The sequence below is a fragment of the Ananas comosus genome, linkage group 8 (assembly GCF_001540865.1).
Source record: "Ananas comosus cultivar F153 linkage group 8, ASM154086v1, whole genome shotgun sequence".
NCBI lineage: Eukaryota > Viridiplantae > Streptophyta > Magnoliopsida > Poales > Bromeliaceae > Ananas > Ananas comosus.
Window position 1 is genome coordinate 10,586,269 of NC_033628.1, and position 23,214 is coordinate 10,609,482.

Consider the following 23,214-nt stretch of genomic DNA (forward strand, 5'->3'; position numbering starts at 1 on the left):
ATTATAAATATATCCATACAGAAATCATAACAGTATAATATAGAAGAAATAAAAATATCAAAAATTAACCATAGTTAAGTATTTAACTTACGATTAATTATATTTTTATAACGGAGTAGGAATATATTTAAAAATATTGTAACTTTTACAGAAACAATATATAAAAATTAAATTTTGTAGAAATATATTTATAATTTTATAATTTATTATATTTATAGTAGTATGTATGAAATTAAACCTTTTAAATAAATAAATGCAAAAAAAAGTAAAATATCAGCACGGTATGCTTGGCCCTGTTTCTTGCCGCGGCTTGTTCTTGGAAACGTCGAAATGAGATAAACTTCTCTTTACGAAGTCTCCGTTGACCGGTCGTCTCCTCTTCTCTCCTCTCTCATTCGCGAGTCCCCACCATCGCCCGTATCTGAACCTCCCCCCCCTTTTTTTATTTTTATTTTTTAATTGCCAAGAGATCGATCGATCGCCCTCTTCGTCTCCAACCCCCCTCCTCATCTTCGATCGATCGCCTCGTCTCGTGCGGATCGAGGGATCCATCCTCACCCATGGCGTTGCAGGAGAGCTTGGACAAGATGCAGCTGCGGCAGAGCTACAGGAATCTGTGGCACACGGATCTCATGAGCACGATCCAGGCCGATTTCCCCTGTGAGCCATCGTTCCCTCCCTCGATCTCTCATTTTTCCCATTTTTTCCCTATTTTCTCGGCATTTTTTGGATGTTGTTTTTGTTGATCTTTGATCGAAAGTGTCCGGTTCTTCTTTGCAGTTTGCTGTTTGGCGCTCTGGTGGTGAGTGCTTCGATCTGAATGCCCTGTTTTGTCCGTTTGTCGATTTGATGGGTGATATTGTTACAATGTTGCGATCTCTCGTTTTCTTTTATCTCTTTTCATACGCAAATGCTATGTTTTCCTCTTTATAAATTCCTTTCTTTGTGATTTGGTGACAACAATTGGATGATATGTCTCTATTACATGTAGTAGTTTAGTCGCTTTTTCCTCTCTCTGAAATAAATTAGTGGAGTAGTTGAAATAGGTTATCACACTAATTTGATGATGCAATCATGCAATAGAAGATCCAATGGCAGATCTACTGAGTTGTGAGGTTAATAGTTAATAAAGATCGAGACATTGAATATAACATAGTATTTCCCGTAAATTTATAGGAGGGCATGAAACTGTTCATTGGTTATGAGATGTATATACTTGTTGAGGAGTTAACACCGTATCTGACGATTGATCTAGGATCATATTTGCAAAGTTATATTCTCGCAGAATAATCTAGCCTCTTTCAACCTTCTTAGTAATGCTGTCGAATAAAGGCCAAGTAGGCAAACATTGAACGTTTAAAGGCCAAGTAGGCAAACATTGAACGTTTAAAGGCCAAGGAGTGATATTCTTCACAGCGAAGTTGTTTCAGATTCTGAGTGTGCCATCGACATGATGTTGTGATGATTCCCAGCATAAGCTCTGTCCAGCTTTCACAATGAACGTTTAAAGGCCAAGTAGTCAAACATTGAATGGGGAAAAGATGATTTTCTTGTTTCTTATTTTTGCGAGAAGGATAACGGCTAGATGCTGGTGGTAGCTTGTCATGACCCAAAGAATACCATACTAGAAAGTGTTAGGAAAGCGTTTGGGTATTTAAGGACCAATATATTGGTATTTACGATTTAGGCTTAAGTATTGTGGCCATATTGTAAACGTTCTATTTCTTCAAGTTGCTAGCACTAGTTGTCTATAATATTTTTCTTCCTACAGTCCTGTCTAGTTTCCAGCTTCGGTGTTGATATGGATAAAAGGTGGTGCAGATACTAATTTAGAAACTAGGTAGTTAAATAATCGTGTATATTTTTGGAAAGATATAGGTGACACTTTAGATAGGTGATGCATCTCCTCGTTTCTAATAAGTGGTGGGATGGGAGGATAAGTACTATATAAGTATTGCTATAAGATGTTGAATTGGTAAAGATTTGGCCTTTTGTGGCTTGCGACTAACTAATTGGTCATAAAGGTTCAAGTTTTAGAGTGCAAGAATGGTGCTTAGAAAGCATATTGGCTGCCCCTAGATGGAATTGACATTCTTGGTGCTGATGTACATTTTCAATGTATTTTATTTATTTGAACTTGCTTGTCCATGTAATTTTGTTGTGTGTGTGAGTACATTTACTTATATACCTGTTGCAAGATTTCTAATTCTTATTTAAGCAATTTGTGTAGTATTTATTCCAATCTCTGTTTCTAGCCTTCGCTAACTTTAGTCTATCAGAAATTTCTGTTACGGACTTATTTGTTTGTAGTGGTCCATGTGTATCCTACATGCTTCGCAAGCGAGCCCTCTACAATGACATGTCAAGGTAACAATTGCTTCAGTCCCACTTTCCGTGATCGTAATTCATCCTAGTATCTCTTTCATTCGTTACTTTTTTTTTTCCCCTGCTTTAGGTATGTATGCTGTGCTGGCTATCTCCCATGTAGTGGAAGGTGTGGAGAAAGCAAATGCCCAGAGTTTTGCCTTGCCACTGAGGTACATCATCTTCTTATTTTCCTTCTAGTTGTTACTTAAATCATAGTTCTGTAGTTGAAAGATGTCATGCCCTTCACGCCTCCTGTTTCGAAATATGGTTGTTGTGAATATTTTTTCTAGGCAATAGGCATTTCCCTTATTTTCTGAATCAGGACAAATGGCCTATGTATCTGGAGGTTCGTTAACCTAAGAATAAGAAGTACCAGTACCGGGCTATTGATAGCAGTCTGTACAGAAGTTTGAAAAAGGAATCTGTATCTAAAATCCACTTTTTTCGGTCTTCTTCTGTATAGATTACAATAGTCATCCATTGCCTGTGTAGTTTTTATTTTATTCACTTTCCCCATGGTTGCCATTAGTTTTTCTAGATGGTCAACTGAAAACACTCTCTCTTCTTGAAACTTTGCCATTTAATAACAGAAGTGCTCAAAAGTGATCATGTAGTTGCAACTAGTAACTCAACAGCTTTCAGCTGCTCAAACTATAACTTTCACGCTAACATTTAGTGTGAATTATAATAGTCGTTAAACTTTCCTAGTTAAACATTACTGTCTCTGTTATTTTGTTGAACATATTAACGTTTTGGACTTTCTTGCCTTTTAGCCATATAAAGTATTCAGAATGTACTGTTTGTAACTATTTTGCCTTTACATTCATGCGTAATGATAAAATTGGCAATGCTTTTTATTCTCTTTGGAAGGCAACACTACTTCCAATATCTGAATTCATCTACAATATTTACTCTCCTTCAACTGCTTACGATCTGAGATAAGGCATGTAAAGAACTATATGGCTCTAACATGATCACTAAGTCAGTTGTAATATCGAAAGAATGTTATGCTACCCAATGATAATCCTGCTTGGATTCTGGTGTGGGCAAGTTGATTAAAAATTCCATACATTAAGGTCTTTAACTAGAGCTAGACTTTGCTCTTGTACATTGTATGAGGTTGCATTAAAACTGCGTGGCTTTGCTCATGAATGAGGTTTAGGTGTTGTTGCATTTTGTGGATTTAGCAAATTAGCACTTGTATGAGGTTGGGTTAAAGCTCTATTTGCGAAGTAATTCTGATAACTTTTGTGATATTTCTTATATTTGATGTGATTTGATGAAGCCGCGAAGCCTAATATTATTCTGCTGACATTATGACCTCTATTCGATTAATGGTTATTGCTCTAGAAGCTTAATGAAGCAAGCAGCTCCTTGGCACCGTATGATTAAGCAAAGTAGATGAATGAGTTATTATCTTTTCTTTTTTTTTTTCCAATCATATAACATGCTTGTAACAGCTAGCTGTATTATGATATTAGCTGGACTGCTGTTGAACTCGCTCTTTAATTTCTCTTTGTACAGGTTATTTGCTGCTTTGGTAATTCGGTTGCCTCAACCCGCTTCTTGCTGCAAGACGAGTTCAATATCCAGACAACTCAATGTGACAACTGCATCATTGTACTGCTCTTTTGATCTTGACTCATCTCCATTACTTAGCTTTTACTTCTGAACGCTATCAATCTCCTTCCTCGTTAACTTTGAAATGTATACACATTATACTGCAGGGATTCATGTTCTGCCTCCAACAAGTTGCTTGCATTTTCTCCCTAGTCGCAGCAATTGTTGGAAGCCAGGAGCTTTCCGAAGCCTCCCAGATTCTTTCTTGCATGTCCGACTTCGTCTACTGGACGTAAGACTTCTCTTCTCCGTATTCTTTCTCCTTATTTTCTTCCTCGGAGCTTTAATGCATTACTTACATAGTTTTATCTGTTATGCAGGGTCTGTGCATGTATGCAAACACAACATAAGGTCGAAATGGATAAGAGAGATGGAAAATTCGGGCCGCAGCCTATGGCAGTCCCTCCAGTACAGCAGATGTCACGTATCGACCAGCCCATCCCGCCGCCAGTTGGTTATCCGCCTCAGCCGGCGTACGGACAACCCTACGGATATCCACCCCCGCCGCAGGCCCAGGTTCAAGGCTATCCTCCGCCCGGATATCCCCAGCCTGGTGCCTATCCGCCTCCTGGTTCCTATCCCCCTCCTGGTTACTATCCCAAGTAGGGGATGTCTGTCTATTAAAAGTTTGAGATGCGGCTTCGCTGGAAACTGCAAAATTCTTGTGAACATATATGCCTTGTAGAAATGAACTCTGTTTTCTTTCCCATTAAATTACTCTTATGAGTGAAGTCTACTTTCTAGATTATTGCGGATTGCGATGGTTGGCTAGTAGTTCATGATCTTACGTTTACATACATAAACTTGGTGAATTTTGAGTCTCAGGCACCTTTTTTGTACTCGAAAGTTTGTTGTCGTCTTTTTGTATTTCTCATTTTTGTTTCATTGAAATTGTTTCGTGGTTTGCATTTGAATGTGGAATTTTTCTTGGCTAACCTTATCTCGTGAAGAAAATGAAGAAAGATGACTTTCTTATTTGGGATCAAAATTGTGAGGTCATGAATGAAAGAACTGGCAGAGAACACATACTTTTCCTGTATCTTGGTTTACCTTTTCTTTCTGATTATGTCAAGGGAAAGTAAGGAACTCACAGAGCCAACTTTTTGTAATCTTAATAAACCTGGGATAAGCTGTTGATGGGAAAGGTTGGAATTCAATGTGGCTATTGCGAAAACAAGCTGAATTTGCAGTTTTCACACTCAAATTTAAATGGAAAAAATATAGGCATTGCCTGAGATTACCGTGAATTGCAGCACTACTACTCAGTTGCTTGCCGCACCTCTTACAACATCATAGAATTTTTCTTGGATGGTTGGTTGGGTTGAGTCCCACCCTGCTACATTTTAGGCGGCCTGCTTGGTTGGATATAACTATATTTTATAGTGTAGTTAAAGACTATTTGCAGTAAAAATATTTAACGGATGAAAATGATCAAACGGGTAGTGGGTGGTTGGTTGAGTAGTATGATCACGGGTGAAAATGATCAAAATGGTAGATCTAACGGCGGAAAACTTGGTAGCACCAAGTGCTTCGTGCTATTAATAGCATAGTAGCCGGACTCTATATTTATATTAAAAATGATTAGGAAGGTAATCATATTTTTAGTTTAAAATTACTCTTTTCAGCTGCTGCAGTTAGAATGAACCAATTTGAATATAATTCCGACTACTGTAGTTGAAATCTTTTTTGTGTAATATCGACTGCGACCGATGGATTCAAATGCACCAAATCAAACATCGCATTTGCATTTTGTTTGTACTTATAACTGCAGTATAGTTACAATTACATTCAGCCAAACAAACTCTAAATTATCATAGATGGATTATGCAAATCACAAAATGAAATTTGATAATTTTCATAAGGAAACAAACTCAAAGATGCTCTTTCTCTTAATAAACAACGTTGAAGACACCCATCCATGGAGTATGAATCAATTAACTATATATAAATTGTCCAATAAACAATGATTAATTAGCCTGCAAAAAATTTAATATTTGCCGACATGATTCTACCAACGCTGGCAAGGAAATGTCAAATATTATCCTCGAGAGTGTACTTCCTTACCAAGAGAAATACATAAATAAAATAACATCTAAGAAAATATATGTATAAAACGCATAACAAAATTTTTAAATGGCCCCTCAACATTAATTTTCTTAATTGTGACCCTCTTAGCTCTTATTTTTCTATTTAATTTTTTATACTTAATCACATTAAAAATTTTATCAAATTTAATGAATTCATTAGTTATTGATCATTACTTGATCTAATTGTATTTGCTAAAGAATTATTAAAGTTGTTTAATTCGGTGAAAGTATCAATAAATTTGAGAAAATCACGTCTATGTACAAACGTCCCATAGGCCATAGTTGAGGGTCACCATACATTTTAACCAAATATATATATGCATAATAGAATAATAATTGTGCACCTGAGTTTCTTGCACGACCCAACATCTAATACCCCTTCAACACATCCATACATGCGATGATGCGAGCACGTCGCGCGGCGACCGTACAAAATTGTTGAGCCAATTAGGCGCTGATAGGTGGTACGTCGGTATTTTCTTCAAAGGTATCAATCTAGCTGTGCACCAGAAACACCAGAAAAGTTTTAAAGTAAACCATCGCGTCAATTGAAGTTACGGAAACAGCAAGCAGTTGCATGCGGTTCCGATCGACTGGAGGTGGTCCGGGATATTAGGAGATAGTGGCCGATCGTGTAAGAGCAATAACTGATCAAGGGGCGATCTATAAATAGGTCAATAACGCCCTAAAAAATGGTCTTTTTCCCTACGAACAAAAGACCACCCTTAATTCCTTGCAATTTTCTGCTTTTTTTAGGAGTAGTTTACCTGTAACTTTTCTTTTCCCGCATTTACTGTTCTTCGTAGGAGTAGTTTTAAGTAGATCAACCGAGTCTACATGCCATTCGGCACACTCGACCCCTATACTTCTCATCAGTGAATATAAAGGCATTTGGCTCATTCAAGCCAATTAATTCCTTTGCTCTATAGCCATTCAGCTCCTCGGCCGACTTCAGTTTTCGCTTTGCCCGTACATTCGGTTCATCCAGCCGAACCGAATTTAGTGTAGAGTTTCGAACCCGGCTGATCCGATCTCTCATCAGCCGAATCGTTTGATCGATCGAAGGGCGCAAACTTCGACGGTCAGTACTATAAGCCGTTTCCATCCTGACACGCTTCTCGAGGAGGGTCTTTGACCGGGTCAAGAATCAGGAATTTTCGGCTACAAACAAAAATAAAACAAAACACTCATGCCTATGGAATCTGAACTATTAGTCATTTTGATTTAACTATTTAATATTTTAAAATTTTAATTTACTATCTAATTTTTTAATTTATTTGATTTGAGTGAGTCAACATCATTTTGACTTTAAAAATTGAATGCCACAATGCACCGTTTATTTTTACAGACTTAATTAGTATACTTTATACAATTCTCGTTACTACGAATTTATTAATGTAAGTAATTAACTTAAATTTTAATGTCAAAATATTGTTGACTAATTCAAATCAAACAGAATAAAAAATTGGATAGTATATATTTTATACTCTATCAGTAATAACTCATTAATTTATATGTATATCCTCTATCCTACATGCTTTCTCCCAGTATAAATAAATATATATATATATATATCTCATGGAGTAATAGTACCACTACATTGCTAAGTTGCTTAAGTTGATTTTGGCTCAAGAAAAAGCACATCCACCTTATGGCTTTCTCAAAAGTGTTACTAATTTTATCCACCTTTTTAAGAATGGTGACAATAGCCATAGCCAAGCAAAAGTTCCAAGCAAGCCAATGGTCTCTAGCCCATGCAACCTTCTACGGCGACGAAAGCGCCTCTGCAACAGTTGGTATACTCGAAATACTTTCTCTTAGTTTCACAGATTATTATTCGAATATGAACTATATCTATTCAATATATCTGTTCTGTCAATTATAATAAGTTAATTTAGTGGCTTCTTTTGTTAGGTGGAGCCTGTGGCTATGGCAACCCGTTCAGTAACGGTTACGGGACTAATACCGCAGCATTGAGCTCGACACTGCTCAACGATGGGTACGGTTGCGGGACTTGTTACCAGATTCGGTGTACCGGGTCGACAGCGTGCTACGGTGGCTCGCCAATCATCGCAGTAACGGCGACAAATTTGTGTCCGCCAAATTGGGCCCAGGACTCGAACAATGGTGGGTGGTGCAATCCTCCGAGGGCCCATTCCGACATGTCGAAGCCGGCTTTCATGAAGATCGCAGAGTGGAGAGCCGGAATCATTCCAGTGATGTATCGCAGGTAGTCAAAAGCAACCTGATTGAAGAGAATATTAGAACAGTTTTCGAATGTTTTGGGCGTCCAAAATAAGATTAAAACTAGGCTTGAGTGTTTAATTGATGATTCAGAAGAAACCTAAGAGTTATATTATAGATAAATATTTACTCTTGTTAGAAAGAACAATCGAGCAACAAGCCAAAAGTCTCCATCAGTAATAAAAACCTCTTTATAAATATCCATTTTTCTACTCTCTTTTTTTCTTTTTTCTTTTTTTCAAAAATCTACATTTTACTCTCTCAACATTTCAAATTGTTACCGACCATTCCTATCGCAAGTGGCAAAGGACTTAATAGTTTGTATCTAAAGTCCAAGTTTGAATCCTAATTGATTAACATTTCCAGCAAAATTTATTTCTACAAGGCATTTAGCCCTCCTCTTCAGGGAGGGTTCCATTACAATTCCATTCACTTGTAATAATTTATACTAAAAATTTTTTAAAAATACAAAATATAGATTTTTAAAAAAAGTCAGGGAGAAAAAATAAAAATATGAGTATTTACAGGAGAAGTTTTTATAATTTAGCCAATTGATAATTGAGTTCACTAACTAATGTAGATCATCTCTTCCAATTCCAGCAATTATGTTTGAGTTGCTTTGATTAAGCGCACTATATAGTTTTAAATAATTTTTTTTCCATTTTATTTGAGAGGAGATTCCCCAGTACATATACTACTCTAATGCCCAACAAGCTCGTGCACGAGCTCCTCCTATCTTTGATTAAGTATAAATAGGAATGGAACATCCGACCTTAAAGGACCGAAATATGGATAATGCCTACAGTTCTCCTTCCAACACCAATATATAGTGACTAACCGTCCCTAAAGCAAGTGGCAAAGGGTTTAGTGGTGGATACCCGAGATCCAAGTTCGAATCCTAGTTGATTCATATTTTCAGCTAAATTTATTTCTAAATGAAATAAACGAAACAGGTAGCATGCTATCTATCTCTCAAAAACAAAAAAAAAAAAAAAAAAAAAAAAAAACCAATATATAGTGGGATTGGGACTACCTAACAAGTAACAAGGTAGGAGGCCTTTCCAATCACACTATAGAGTGACAAAGGGCAAACTCTATAGTATTTAGCGCACTACTAATGATATTGAAGGGACGATAATAATTATTAGTTACAAAGCTTGTGTCTCGATATTGACTAATGCCACATATACAGCAAATTTGAATAAATTCAATATATTTGTTCTATAATAATACTTTTTTTTCTCTCTCTCTCTCTCTCTCTCTATATATATATATATATATATATATATATAGAGTGAGGCTACTATGCTATCGGAAGCACGAAGCCTTCCGTACTTCCAGCTCGTTTTCGATGTTGCGATTTTCGAATCGTCAATCGGTTCCGTTAAACTTGATATTGAGTATTTGGAGTATCTAGAAAATAAATTTTATTATTTTTCGATATTATTTGCCTAGTGATCGAATTGGCTCAAAATCAACAAATTTCAATGGCCGTGGTGAGCCGTTTGTAAGTTTAACGGTGTAGAAATATCCAAATCATGTGAAATTTTGATAGAAAATTTTTTATACTATATAAAACAAGATCAATATCTTTGATTTAAAATTTTAATGTCATATTATTACATTTTGTAAGATTTTTATTTTCAGCCATTGATTTTGAGCCCCTTCGTTCACTAGGCAAATGATATCGAAAAATAATCAAGTTTAACAGAGCCGATCGACGATTCGAAAGTCGCAATATCGAAAACGAGCTAAAAGCACGTACGGAAGGCTCCGTGCTTCCCATAGCATAGTAGCCTCACTCTATATATATATATATATAGTTTGGCTATTTTACTTTTATGAATATATATAAACTACTTTGTATTTATATACTTTCGGCCGTTAGATCTACACTTTGACTATTTTCATCCATTAGATCATATTATTTAACCAATCACCTATTCAACCCTATGGGACCACTATCATCGTAACTATACATTCTTTCAGCCAACAGTAAAAAATTTATAAGTATAAAAAGATTTATATGTATTCGTAAGAGTATAGTAATCCTAACTTATATATATACATATACTAGCGTACATACATGATATATAAAATTAGCTAACTATTTAATAAAATAGTTTCATTGAAAAGTGGATGTACTTCTTTGCCGGTGTGGTCGTTGACCCCCACTAATAAAGGTACAATAGCCCAATTAATTAACCCAAGGCTTTTTTACTTCGTCCTTCTTGTATAATTGATCCACTTTGGAATCCAAGTTGACCCCAAATTGAGGTCCCATAAAACTATGAGTTCTATTATACAAAAGAGTTCCTTTTTTTTTTCTTAGCAGTTTTAAATTCTAATAAAAGAAATTCTAACCTCCTTTATTCCACATTAGTTCACTTTTTTTTAAAAAAAAAATTTATCTTTTTTCTCACTTATATATTGATCCCATAAAAAAAAAAATTTAGATCCACCAGTGTCTAAAGTTACACTACAACTAATCAATCACACACACACACACACACACACACAAACAACATAGTATGATATAAATATATTATTCTATATATATATAGTATATTTATAATATATATTATATATATACTAGTATACTATTATATATAGTTGACTGGGGCTGCTATTCAATAGAGATCAATTGTTGCGTACGTTTTTCAGCCTTTGGATCAATTCTTTTCATTATTTTAACCATTGGATTAAATACTTATACGTGGGACCACTCAACATAGGGGCCACTAAACTTAGATGCAGCTTAATATATCTGACCCTTACAGACATTTTTCTGTCAAATGTCAAAACTTGATTGAGCAAAAGAGCCGTCTTTACTACGTTTAATAATATTCAGGACCTAGATTATAATTATATATATATATATATATATATATATATATATATATATATATATATATATATATATATATATATATAATTACATAACATGTGCCATCTCGCAGGGTGCCATGCACGAGGAGAGGGGGGCTACGATTTACGTTCCAGGGGAACGCGTATTGGCTACTGGTGTACGTGATGAACGTAGGTGGGGGAGGGGACGTGGGGAGTGTGTGGGTGAAGGGGAGCAACACAGGGTGGATCTCCATGACCCACAACTGGGGCGTCTCCTACCAGGCCTTCACGGCCCTCGCCGGCCAGTCCCTCTCCTTCAAGATCACGTCCTACGCCACGCGCGACACCGTCGTTGCGTGGCACGTCGCACCCCCCGACTGGAGCGTTGGGTTGACGTACGATGCGAGCGTCAACTTCTACTGAAACGTACGTGCAGCTCTAGTTCGGAAACAAAAATTGACGGACGGTTGATGATGGTCTTACGGTGGGGACTGTTCGTAACGAATTTTTTGCTTCTTTAGTGGGAATTAATGTTGCCCCTTCCTTAAAAGGGAAAGAGGGTTTGGATTGTGTAGTTAATCTGATCGGGAGCGGTTCCAGGAATATATATTAACATCTCCACCAACATACATGATAGATAAGAAAAGTACGTAAAATTGATAAGATAGGAGAAAGAAATTTAATCCATTGATATCATATTATTTAAAAGATCACTTTAGTAGAAAACATGCTTAAAGATATATATTAACACTTACAATTCCACAGTAAGAGTTAACTCGCAAATGAAAAGATGCCAATCAATTGAGACATATCACTAATGATCATTTTGTATCAGTAAGAAAAAAAATGATCAGAACATCAAGCTCTATGTCATCTATATTACAACATTTTACACACAAGACTAGTTATATATTTCTGTATATAAGATCACAATTGCACATGATGTGGTTAGATTAATCTCCCATTTAGTCATTCCTAATGAAGAGAAACAATGCTACTCATTATAAACCCTTCACTCCATGTTTTGTTTGAATTTTGTTGTATCTTGTAGCAATTACCTACATGAAAAACAAACAAAAAAAAAAAAACCTGTTAGGTCCATTTATAATATGCTCGATCATAAAAGGGAGTTTGTGTAACCAAATTAAACCTTTTACGCTTCGATTTCAAACTTGTTGATTGTGAGTTGTTATGCCAATTGCGCTTCCTTTGATTGATGAACCAATTGTTGATTTGCTTGAGCTGCAAACCAGTCTCCTCAACAAGCTTCGCTTTGTCGTCTTCCTAAAATATGCCATAATACACAATAAATAACTTTGTACTTTTTCTCGTAAAATATGTTATGTATAATGTAAAACACAAAGATTAACGGTATCGTTACTAATCGTTAAGTTAATTAGCAGGATAATCGAGCATAGGTTAGTTTAGCATTGATGAGATCGAACACAAGCTATGGAGAGAAACAACAGCTTCAAATGCGGCGAGTTCTTAAAAATAAATGCATGTTCTAGGAATTACATGTAAAACAAAAAATTTCTCTGTAATAAGTTCTAAACATGATGAGATATTACAAAATGCATGATAATAACTTACAGTAGGGTACGGCCATTTCGAGTGTTGCTGCCACCATTGCTTCAATATGGTGGTTGTGTCTCCGGGCAGCTTCCCTGCCCTTCTTTTTCTGAGTATCTCCTCCCTCACATCCTCAATTCTTGATTTGAAACCCTACATAATCACATTAAGCAGCGTAAATTAGAGTTATGATTATGACATATCTGTTAAAATTCAGAGAACTAATTAAGTACAATAACCTTTTTAACATTTTGAATCTAACCACCGCTCAAAATGCTATGGCCAAGATATAATAAGAATATTCAAAATACTAGGAATGTCATACACTAAGTCAAAAAATTGACTTTTGTAGATACGTATGTATATCTTATCTATTTATTATTTGATTGATATTATACCCCATGTATGAAGAGTAACACAAATTTATGAAGAGTACGTGTAATACCTGTTTAAGCTCAATCTTGAGTTCTTGCCTCACTCTCTCCATTAGCGACCTCTCCGAGTCCGTAGGAAGAAGAGGGCCGAATCCCATCATGTCATGCCCATCCATGCTGATGTCCAAAGCACCATCCATTTGGAGCTCGTCTTCGTCATCCGACATTGTCGCTCCACTACCCTCTTCAAGAGTTGCACCTGATGAAGCAGTTCTCATCATGTCTCAAATAGATATGTGCATGCACGCATGCATGCATGCATGCAACATCTGATTCACAGGGCTCTTCATAGCTGCTTATTTTTGGCTATTATTTAAAATATTTAAATTACCGCCGTGCAGCTGAAGTTGGAGAGTTGTAAGAAACGTTCGGTGAAAGCGTGGAATCGTCATAGCTAGATTCACCATAAGAATTGAATTGTAACAAGTGGTATCGAAGTAGAAACTGAAACTCAAAACAACAATCATGTTCTATAGAAAAATTCAAAAAAACAAAGCGACTTTCCTAGGATGGTATATACCGATCTACATTACATTATAAGAAAACCACATGAAATGAAACCTCTAATAAAAAGCGAAAAATCTAAGGTTAAATGAAACAAAATTTCACTATTATTTTAGGTCTCTGTGCTATCGAATCGTTTTTAATAATAGAGTCTTAAAACAAGCTATTAGCATTGTCAAGTATAGAAATTAAACTAAATTTCAAAACAAAAAGTATTTTCATAAAATTTTTAATGGAAAAGACCTTTTTTAATGTATTTAATTACGTCCAAATAACTTAATTGCACGAAAATAATAACTAAAAAAGGGAAATGTACGGAAAAAAAAGAAAAAAGTACTGCACCATTGAACCTAGCAGGAGAAGGACCTCTTCTGACACCAAATATCTCCTAATAACGCTCTGATTTGCAAACTGGCTTCAATTTTAAGCAACTTTAATGGACCAGTTTTGTTGTGTGTGAAAGTATGGGACACTCTAACCTTTAGCTTTCATACAATAGACCCCTTGAACTATCAATTTGTAATTATATTTCTTTTTTGTTATTGAGAAACAAAATGTACGGAGACCTCTGACCTTTACTTTATACAATTAGACGCCTGAACTATCAATTTTGGCAATGATATTTTTCAAAATTTATCAAATAGTTTAATAAGTCTATGTTCTCAAGTGAACTTGCTAATAATTTGTACATATAATTCTGAAAACTCAAACCATAAACATATCTATTTTTCTCTTTGAGTTTGATATAAGCATGCAAATTCCAGAAACAGTTTGAACCAAAATAAAATTCTATCTGGGTGTTAAGAATAAGATCTCATCTCAGGTACAAAAAAAAATCTATCTGGTACATAATGTGGAGGATAATTTTACTTAATAGTTTAAACTTTTGAATTTAGCCTAAGTTTAACCTCATATGTTTACTGAGTTGCATGACATATATCGGCAATTAAAATTAATATTTAGGGTTTCGTATGATCGAATTGGAATCGTGCTTCAAGCTAATATTACGTAGCACTGTCAAGGTATATAGATGTTATATATATGGCTTAATTATTTGGGTAGATCCTATGTAAAATTATACTATTTTATATTGTATTAATTTTCTAGTGTAACAACCAATCTTATATATTAGATATCCATGTCGAAAAAAAAAAAAAAAAAAACTTAACAAACATTTGGGCCACACCTTTCTTTAATCCCCACAGCTAGAGACGGGACTTCTAATCAAAGATCCCTTTGCAAGGTTGGATCAAGAAGCCACCTCTAATTTTATGCTTTTAATTAACGCATAATAATAATTAATAATAATAATAATAATAATTTCTAAAGAAATTAATTATGCTATTCGAATAAATTAAAGAGCCGTATTTCACGAAACAAATCCATAAAAAGAGAGAATTAAGAGAAAATACTATATTATCATTCAAAGTAAACGCAATTTTGGAGCATGGTAATAAAACTACCTGTTAAATCGTGTAGTGATTGCTCGATCTCTCGGCACGCCATCACGGCCTCCACGGCGTGGACTCGCACGTGCTGCTGCAGCTGCTCCCGGAACGAGCACAGAGCCAGTAGATACTGTGCCTGCGTGAAGTAAATCTATCTTAGAATTAAAAGTTTCAAATTAGAGTTTCTACTTTTTCGGTCACGAGTATTATATTAGTTAGCGGTTAGGACTTACGAGGAAGGAGTCGAGCTCGTGCTTCTCGTGCGGGGGGAGGAAGGGGCGGTGGCGGGCGGCGTAGGACTGGAGGACGCTGTGGGACTGCGCGGCCTGGGCGTCGATGAGCGGGAGGTGGTCGATGGGCGTCGCGACGCGCAGGCACCCGATGTGCGCAGCCACTAGCTGCTCGCATAGCGGGTGCACCGCGATCTCCGCCTTCGTCATCTGGAGCTGCTCGTTCTCCGCTGCCGCCGCCGCCGCCGCCGCCATCGACGAGCTCTCCCCTCCTCCGCCGATGCCGACGCCGACGCCTCCGCCGAGCCCCATCCCCATCCCCTGGTCTCCATGCATCATCTCTATAATTCTCTATCGTTTCTTCTTCCTTTTCTCTCTCTCTCTCTCTCTCTCTCTCTCTCTCTCTCTCTCTCTCTAAGATGTGGAGAGTGAGAGGGTGAATAAAAGCAGCAGGTGAGGGGTCTTTTCGTAGGAAACTAAGGTGGAGAGAGAGAGAGAGAGAGAGAGAGGAAACGTAGACAAAGGGAATAAAAACGGGAAAGGAGAAAGGAGAGAGATCATCACTTTGGCCTTTGTTGTAAGGGATAAAAAAGAAGTGGGCTGATTTGAAAGAAGAGGGAATCTGAATTTTTTTTTCTTTTTTCCGGGTGGGGGAATCGAAATTTTATTTTAACAGATCCTACTGATTAAGAGTTTGATAATTGATACACGATATTTTAAATTCGAATTCTCATTATTTTATATTTTTAGTTGAATTTAATTGAAAAAAGTTGAACAAAACGAACAGCTTGCTAATTTTCTCTGAAAAAATAAATATAATTGCACTTATTTCAAACTTCAAGATAAATATATTTTCGTCTTCCAATTTTAATTTTTTATAATTATTTATTTAAATATTTTACTTGAGAGGATGGACATATGTTGTTGTTTTACTTGTATATATGTTATTGTTACGTTATTACCCATAATACGTCTTTATTACGATCACACTAGTAAAATGATATATACATTATTGAGTTCATTTAATATGACTGTAAAATTTAATTTAATTATAACAGCTTAAAATTTTAAATAAAAATTAAAAAAAATTAAAATATAAAAACTAAAATGTCACATAACTTATTAATTAAAGTTTTTGAATAAAACGCGTAATTTCTATCACACTAGTAAAATGATATATACATTATTGAGTTCATTTAATACGACTGTAAAATTTAATTTAATTATAACAGCTTAAAATTTTAAATAAAAATTAAAATAAATTAAAATATAAAAACTAAAATGTCACATAACTTATTAATTAAAGTTTTTGAATAAAACGCGTAATTTTTTTTTTTTGATTTGAAGATTAATGGGAAAAAAGGAAAGCGAAAGGGCAGATATGGACAACTCTTATCGCCGTACACCCTCAATTCTTTAATATTTTTTTTTGCCTCCTTTCATATCTTGTGGCTGAATTATTGACTCCTAATCAGTGGATTAATAATAATTAAATGGAGTTGGTTGTGCTGGTGCTAAACATAGTCTAATCATGTGGAATTGCTTGATGTGGTTTCGTCCTTTTCGATAATGAAACGTTGATTATTGTAATAGGATGACTAAAAGTATTCTAACTTAATTTTATATATATTTATATAGAGAGAGAGAGAGTGAGGCTACTATGCTTTTGGAAGCACAGAGCCTTCCGTGCTTCCAGGTCATTTTCGATGTTGTGACTTTCGAATTGTCGATCAGTTCCGTTAAACTTGATCTAGAGTATTTGAAGTACCTAGAAAATAAATTTTATGATTTTTCGATATCATTTGCCTAGTGATCGAAGGGGCTCAAAATCAATAATTTTAATGGTCGTAGTGAGCCGTTTGCAAGTTTAACGGTGTAGAAATATCCAAATCACGTGAAATTTTGATAAAAAATTCTTTATATTATATAAAATAAGATTAATATCTTTGATTTAAAATTTTAATGTCATATTATTACGTTTTATAAGATTTTTATTTTCAGCCGTTGCTTTTGAGCCCCTTCGTTCACTAGGCAAATAATATCAAAAAATTGCATGATTTATTTTTTAGGTACTTTAAATACTTTAAATCAAGTTTAACGGAGCCGATCGACAATTCGAAAGTCACAACATGAAAAACGATCTGGAAGCACGGAAGGCTTCGTGCTTCCAGAAGCATAGTAGGCTCACTNCTATATATATATATATATATATATATATATATATATATATGCTAGGGCTACTATACTCTTATAAGTATCGAGCTCTTCATACTTATAAGTTAAATATAGAGCTCTTCATATTTATAAATTATTTTCAATGATGAATCTTCTGAATCGACGATCCATTCCGTTAAATATAATCTAGAGTATTTGAAATTTATAGAAAATAAATTTCGTAATTTTTTAAAATTATAATAAAGTTCATCAAGCGGGTATAAAATGAACGGTCAAAATCGAACGACGTCTTAAAAATGGATGATCAGATCCTTCAATTTAAGATCGGAGTTATTGATCTTTATCTATGTAATGAATAGAATTTTCTATCAAAACTTCAACTGATTCCGATTCTTTTATATCGTTAAACTAGCAAATATTTTATATTGGTCGTTAAAAATTATAAATTTTGTGACATTTTGATCGTAAGGTAAATGATGTCAAAAAATTATAAAATTTGATTTCTAAACGTTTTAAATGTTCGAGATAACGTTTAACGGTGTAGATCGTTAATTCGGACTATATATATACATAAGGGTTATCAAAAGTATGGAGGCTTCTGTGTTCCTAAGACAAACTTTCGAATCGACGATGAACTCCGTTAGATTTGATCTAACATATTCGAAGTATGTCAAAATAAACATTGTAATTTTTCGATATTATTTATTTAACAATCGAAAGGGTTCAAAATCAATGGCTGAATATAAAAATCTCACAAAAAGTGGTTATATAGCATTAAAATTTTCAATCGAAAATATTGATCTTGTTGTAAATAGTATAAAAAAATTTCTATCAAAATTTTATCTGATTTGAATACTTTTGTACTGTTAAACTTTCAAACGGTATACATCAACTATTAAAAATTGTTGATTTTGATCCTTTCAATCGTTAGGTAAATAATATCAAAAAATCACAAAATTTATTTTTCTAGATACTTTAAATACGCTAGATTAAGTCTAACGAACCCGATCGTCAATCAGAAAGTTCCATCGAAGGACTACGTGTTTCTAATAACACACAAGACTTACTCTCTGTATATAAAGAGAGAGAGAGAGAGAGGAGCAAATAAATTTCATTAAATTTGGTTAAACTAACAATAAATGAATTTAATAACTTTATCTGCCAATAATAGATATGTTAACAGCATCATCCTCTTATTATAGTAGGTCTTATTATACTAGGTTAAAAAGTATAGAGTACATATGCTCAAATTTCTACAGGGTCTATTAATTATTTAAGGATTCTGACTAGTCAGATTAATGGCATATTAATATTAATATACTTGAAACTTAATGATTAGGAGTTCAATCTCAAATCACTCACTTACTATATATAGGTATGACTACCAACTTTTTTTTTTTCTTTTCTTTTTTTTTTTTTTTTTTTTTTGAAAGGGGAGCATTCGTCCAAATAACGATTAGTACTTATTGTAGGACAAGACGGTGGATCACCGATGACGCCTTTTATTTTACCAGCTACTCCTAAATTAGGTTATAACTATTTCTAATGCTAAGCGAAAATAGAAGTATGAAATGAGATGTTCTGGTATCTTCTCTCCTAGTTTTTACTCCTTTTTATAGCCTCTAAGTTCAAATACCGTGTAACTATAATTGAAGCAATTATCACGAGATTATTATACTTCGTTTACTAACTTACTCCCTGAAATCGTGCCCGCTTTCGGATTCTTTGGCACCCTTGTTTGAATTTTAAATTTTGAACATGTCTCCGTCCTAATTTTTCAGGGTATGTTAAACTTTAATTTCTCGACATACTTTATTTTCTCAAAATCAAATACCTTCGCTGAAATTTTTTTTTGGGGGATCTCTATGCATCCTCTTTGGATTATTGAAATCAAATACCTTCGCAGAAATTTCTCCTTCGGGGATACCTACGCATCCTCTTTGGATTCACCTCATATGCTTCGGCGTCGAAAATAAGTATCCACAGTACTATCACAAAAGAATTTTGAATTTTACTATTTTTAAAAATAGGACGAATTTATATGAGATCTTAGCCCCTTGGACTTATATAATCGCAATTTTGAAGTTTGATAATAAACCTTTCCCGTTGGACAAGTTCTCTCTCATTAAAAGCGGCGAGTTTCATCTTTTCCGTATTCGTCCATGAGCTATTTCTGAAGAAATAAAAAAATAAATTTCAAAAAATGGCACTTTTTAGGCTTTTTTTGGGATTGCGGGGAGACTGCATTACGTGCGGTAAAAAAGTACGTTGGAAAAATACTCTGTTGGTTTCCGTACGTAATATTGCGTTCCGCATATCACAATAAGTCAGTTGCAATATATTTTCTGTTGTCCCACCGGACAACGCAGAAACATATCTCTATATATTTTTTCCTCAACTCCATTTTATCTAATAGCGTTAGATATCTCTCAATGCCAAACTAATTAAGCCTTAGTAGTATAATATATTAAAGAGAAAATCTCAATGTGCCTTCTCTTATTTAGATCATTTTCAACTTTGTTATTATGCGGTTCAAAAAATTAAACTTAACTATTTTACGATTTTACTTTCATTTTTAGCAAAAATATTTATTATCAAATTGGATAATAAATGAAATTTTGGATAATTACAGAATAGTACGTGTAACTTTCTAAATCACACAAAATCTACGCCGAAACAAAATAATTAAATTTAACTTGTTAAAATTATATTATAATAATAAAATAAAAAATAAGCTAAACCAGATGAGGGTGGGAGATTGGGCTTTAGCTTATGGTTAGGGTCAGTATTAATTGCTCCTTGCCAATGGGACCCAGGCATTTTCTAGAACGATTTGGAAGGGACACCACTATTCTTGACAAATTGTACACAAATGAAGAGGATCGTTTTGATTTTATATTTTAATAAGTAAACTAGGACTCTATTTGAATATCAAAATAAAATATTTAATATTAATTTGTTTGGTATAAATTTTTTAAATAATAATTTATATGGTGTAAAAAATTTTTTATATGATTATAATTTATAAATTTATTTTTTGCTTCTTAAAAATATTTTTTTATATATCCATAATTTATTGTAGACTATTATGAAGTTAAAATAGATTTTTGGATACATTAGAGTTCTCGTAGACCCAAAAAAAAATGCGCCAACTTAGGAGTTATCTAGTTGTATATAGTTATAACTATATTATAGTTGTAATTACGTACAAATCTAAATCTGATATTTGATAGTATATATTTGAATTTAACTATTATAGTTGAAACTGCACGAGTGGGCCCAACTCAATAATTACATAGAAAAATTTTAAACAAAAAATAATTTTACCTCCCTAATCAATTTTATATTGAAGATAATCTCACCGGTACAAACATAAATTAATAAAATATTAAAAATGCACTTCTCAACATATATAACCAGATTAAATTATTTATAATTACAACACTTTTTACTATATCCAACCAAATATAGTATATATATTGTTTTAATTGTTGTATTTTCAATTGCATACAACAGGCCCTTTATATTCGATACTCTTTAGAGTTTGCATAATGTTGTTTAGCTTATTATTATTGATGATATTTTCTTGTGGAATATTTAGTGACATGAGTAGCTAGCTAGCTAGCTAATCTTTTTTTTTTCTGTGGATCATGATACTTGTTAGTTCAGATATTTAGAATATGTGTGATCTTGACATTCTTGTATAGACTCTACTTTCCTTGTCATGTTGTTGCAACATGTTGTGTTGTTTACTTGTTTTGTACTCCAACCTCGTATATGTATAATTGACCGTCCCTAGAACAAGTAGTAAAAAACTTGATGGTTGGTATCCGAGATTTTAAGTTCGAATTCTAGTTGACTCATATTTCTAGCTAGGTTTATTTCTAAAGAAATAAACGAAACAGGTAGCAAGCTACCTATCTCTCAAAAAAAAAAAAAAAAAACCTCGTATACGTATATTGAAAATTCTATTCATATATCCTTCTTGATTTCAAAATGAGTTTTCGCTGTATTTTCAAAGTTGAAAAAAGCAACTCGGAATGTGACAGATTAAGTGAAGTGGGTGTTAGAAATACTTAATAATTATACAGTGATTGCTATGTTAGACCCCCCCTAAACTTTAAACTATTTAGAAATACTTTGTTAGATTATAAATTTTATCAAATTTAATATTTTGTTAGTTATTTTATTAATTGGTCTAGATTTATTTCCTAAAAAGTTATTAATTAATTTTAGCAAGCTATATATATTTTTATGTAAAATTTAGTTATTTATCAATTCTTAACTAAGAAAGTAAAGTAATTAATTTTAATAAAATTAGTAATAAATTTTAAAAAAATCTATAATTACTTAATTCTTAAAAGCTTAGTTAAGGAGTCTTAAAAAAAAATTAGAGTGTTCCATAAAACCTCATTCCGTTTAAGGGCCTGTTGTACTTGTTTCATCCAAAATGGTGAGGGATGAAGTGGTTTTTGATCGTAAATATCCAATTTTATTATTTGACTGTTCACTAAAATTTTACGAATATATGGACGAAACTGGTCAATACCCTAAAATATTGTAATTGACTTCTGCCTACTCCATACCAAGTTTAATTACGAAGAAAAAGAGAGAAAAACAACAATAAAATATTAACGATGGAGAACTTCAGCTATTACTTCATGTACTTTCTGTCAAACAAACAATAAAATTTGTGAGCTTTAGTTCAATAGTTATGGAAACAAACAACGAAAGAAAAGTAATTTTCACCCAAATTTTAGTTCACTGAAAGGTCTACTTCAATCCGAATTTTATTTTCGGTGAAACAAATAGGGTCAAGATAAAGTGCAGATTGAAGTAGACTTTTGGACAAAGTAGAGTGCAAGTGAAAAATTACTTTTTTTTATTGTTTGTTTGTATAGGCGTAAAATCGAAGTTTTTTGGAGATCAACTATTTGTTTAGTGGAAAAGTGAAGAACATAAAATTTAAAGATACGGGAAGAATAGTTAATATTTTACTATAATTTTTAATTTTGTTTCATAATTAATTTCGGTTACATTTTTTAAAATTAAATTTTAATCAGAAATTAAATTACTGTGAATGAAACATTATTATATTTTGGTGGGTGGGAAGAGATACACGATCAAAAAAAGGCGCCATGTGGAGGACTCTGATTGGGGTGTTATTTAGGATATGCAGGGATTGTCTACATACAACCGGGGGATGGGTGTAGACAATTTTCTCTCCGGTGACGGTGACGTGGCCCGGGGACAAGGACACGTCAGAGTGCGCGCGCACCGAACGCGGGACAGCTGTCAATTGTTGGTATGCCCCCTTCCTCTCTCTCTCTCTCTTTATTAGGGGTGCAAACGGAATAGATTTAATGGATTTTTTTTTTTTTTTTTTTTTTTTTTTTGCATTTGGATACTTTAGAAAAATTATTTTTATAAATAATTTTACCAAAATTTATAATTATAATTTTGATTTTATTTCTGTCGTGCAGGTGACACGTAAGCGCCACGCGAGTAAGGGTGAAGGTGCTGAAATAAGTTCAACATGTTAATTCATTCACCATGTCTAAACACGGTGAATGGTTGAAATATAAGTATGGAACACAGTAAACCATTCATCGTGTCTAAATACGGCGAATGGTTGAAATATAAGTATGGAACACAGTAAACCATTTATCGTGTCTAAATACAG

The 23,214-nt window shown here is 33.9% G+C and overlaps 3 protein-coding genes across 4 annotated transcripts; 2 read left to right on the top strand and 1 right to left on the bottom strand.

Moving 5' to 3' along the window:
- Positions 303-4,878, top strand: LOC109714340. Its single transcript, XM_020238923.1, has 7 exons — positions 303-660; positions 781-802; positions 2,311-2,367; positions 2,456-2,537; positions 3,892-3,987; positions 4,095-4,219; positions 4,308-4,878. The coding sequence occupies exons 1-7, from the start codon at positions 561-563 to the stop codon at positions 4,591-4,593; spliced, it is 768 nt and encodes a 255-aa protein (XP_020094512.1). The 5' UTR covers positions 303-560; the 3' UTR covers positions 4,594-4,878.
- LOC109714306 (putative expansin-A30) lies at positions 7,659-11,851 on the top strand. The gene is made up of 3 exons (XM_020238882.1): positions 7,659-7,870; positions 7,989-8,304; positions 11,279-11,851. The coding sequence occupies exons 1-3, from the start codon at positions 7,726-7,728 to the stop codon at positions 11,589-11,591; spliced, it is 774 nt and encodes a 257-aa protein (XP_020094471.1). The 5' UTR covers positions 7,659-7,725; the 3' UTR covers positions 11,592-11,851.
- On the bottom strand, positions 11,940-15,901 carry LOC109714305 (homeobox protein knotted-1-like 3). 2 transcript variants are annotated; one of them, XM_020238880.1, is made up of 7 exons: positions 15,360-15,901; positions 15,142-15,262; positions 13,506-13,568; positions 13,186-13,373; positions 12,762-12,893; positions 12,319-12,452; positions 11,940-12,226 (listed from the first exon to the last, which is right to left on the bottom strand). In XM_020238880.1, the coding sequence occupies exons 1-7, from the start codon at positions 15,693-15,695 to the stop codon at positions 12,223-12,225; spliced, it is 978 nt and encodes a 325-aa protein (XP_020094469.1). In that variant the 5' UTR covers positions 15,696-15,901; the 3' UTR covers positions 11,940-12,222. The 2 variants fall into 2 exon arrangements, with proteins under 2 accessions (XP_020094469.1, XP_020094470.1); XM_020238881.1 differs by lacking the exon at positions 13,506-13,568 and having other exon boundaries at positions 15,360-15,899.

Bases quoted from the DNA above. Each gene is read 5' to 3' on its own strand.
- LOC109714340 (XM_020238923.1), top strand. From the start codon at position 561: ATGGCGTTGCAGGAGAGCTTGGACAAGATGCAGCTGCGGCAGAGCTAC. The intron at 2,538-3,891 runs GTACATCATCTT...CTCTTTGTACAG, and splicing joins AGTTTTGCCTTGCCACTGAG to GTTATTTGCTGCTTTGGTAA. The intron at 3,988-4,094 runs GTACTGCTCTTT...ATTATACTGCAG, and splicing joins AATGTGACAACTGCATCATT to GGATTCATGTTCTGCCTCCA.
- LOC109714305 (XM_020238880.1), bottom strand. From the start codon at position 15,695: ATGATGCATGGAGACCAGGGGATGGGGATGGGGCTCGGCGGAGGCGTC. The intron at 13,569-15,141 runs GTAGTTTTATTA...TGGTGAATCTAG, and splicing joins ATCACTACACGATTTAACAG to CTATGACGATTCCACGCTTT. The intron at 12,453-12,761 runs GTAAGTTATTAT...GGCATATTTTAG, and splicing joins CGAAATGGCCGTACCCTACT to GAAGACGACAAAGCGAAGCT.
- LOC109714306 (XM_020238882.1), top strand. From the start codon at position 7,726: ATGGCTTTCTCAAAAGTGTTACTAATTTTATCCACCTTTTTAAGAATG. The intron at 7,871-7,988 runs GTATACTCGAAA...TTCTTTTGTTAG, and splicing joins AAGCGCCTCTGCAACAGTTG to GTGGAGCCTGTGGCTATGGC. The intron at 8,305-11,278 runs GTAGTCAAAAGC...GCCATCTCGCAG, and splicing joins ATTCCAGTGATGTATCGCAG to GGTGCCATGCACGAGGAGAG.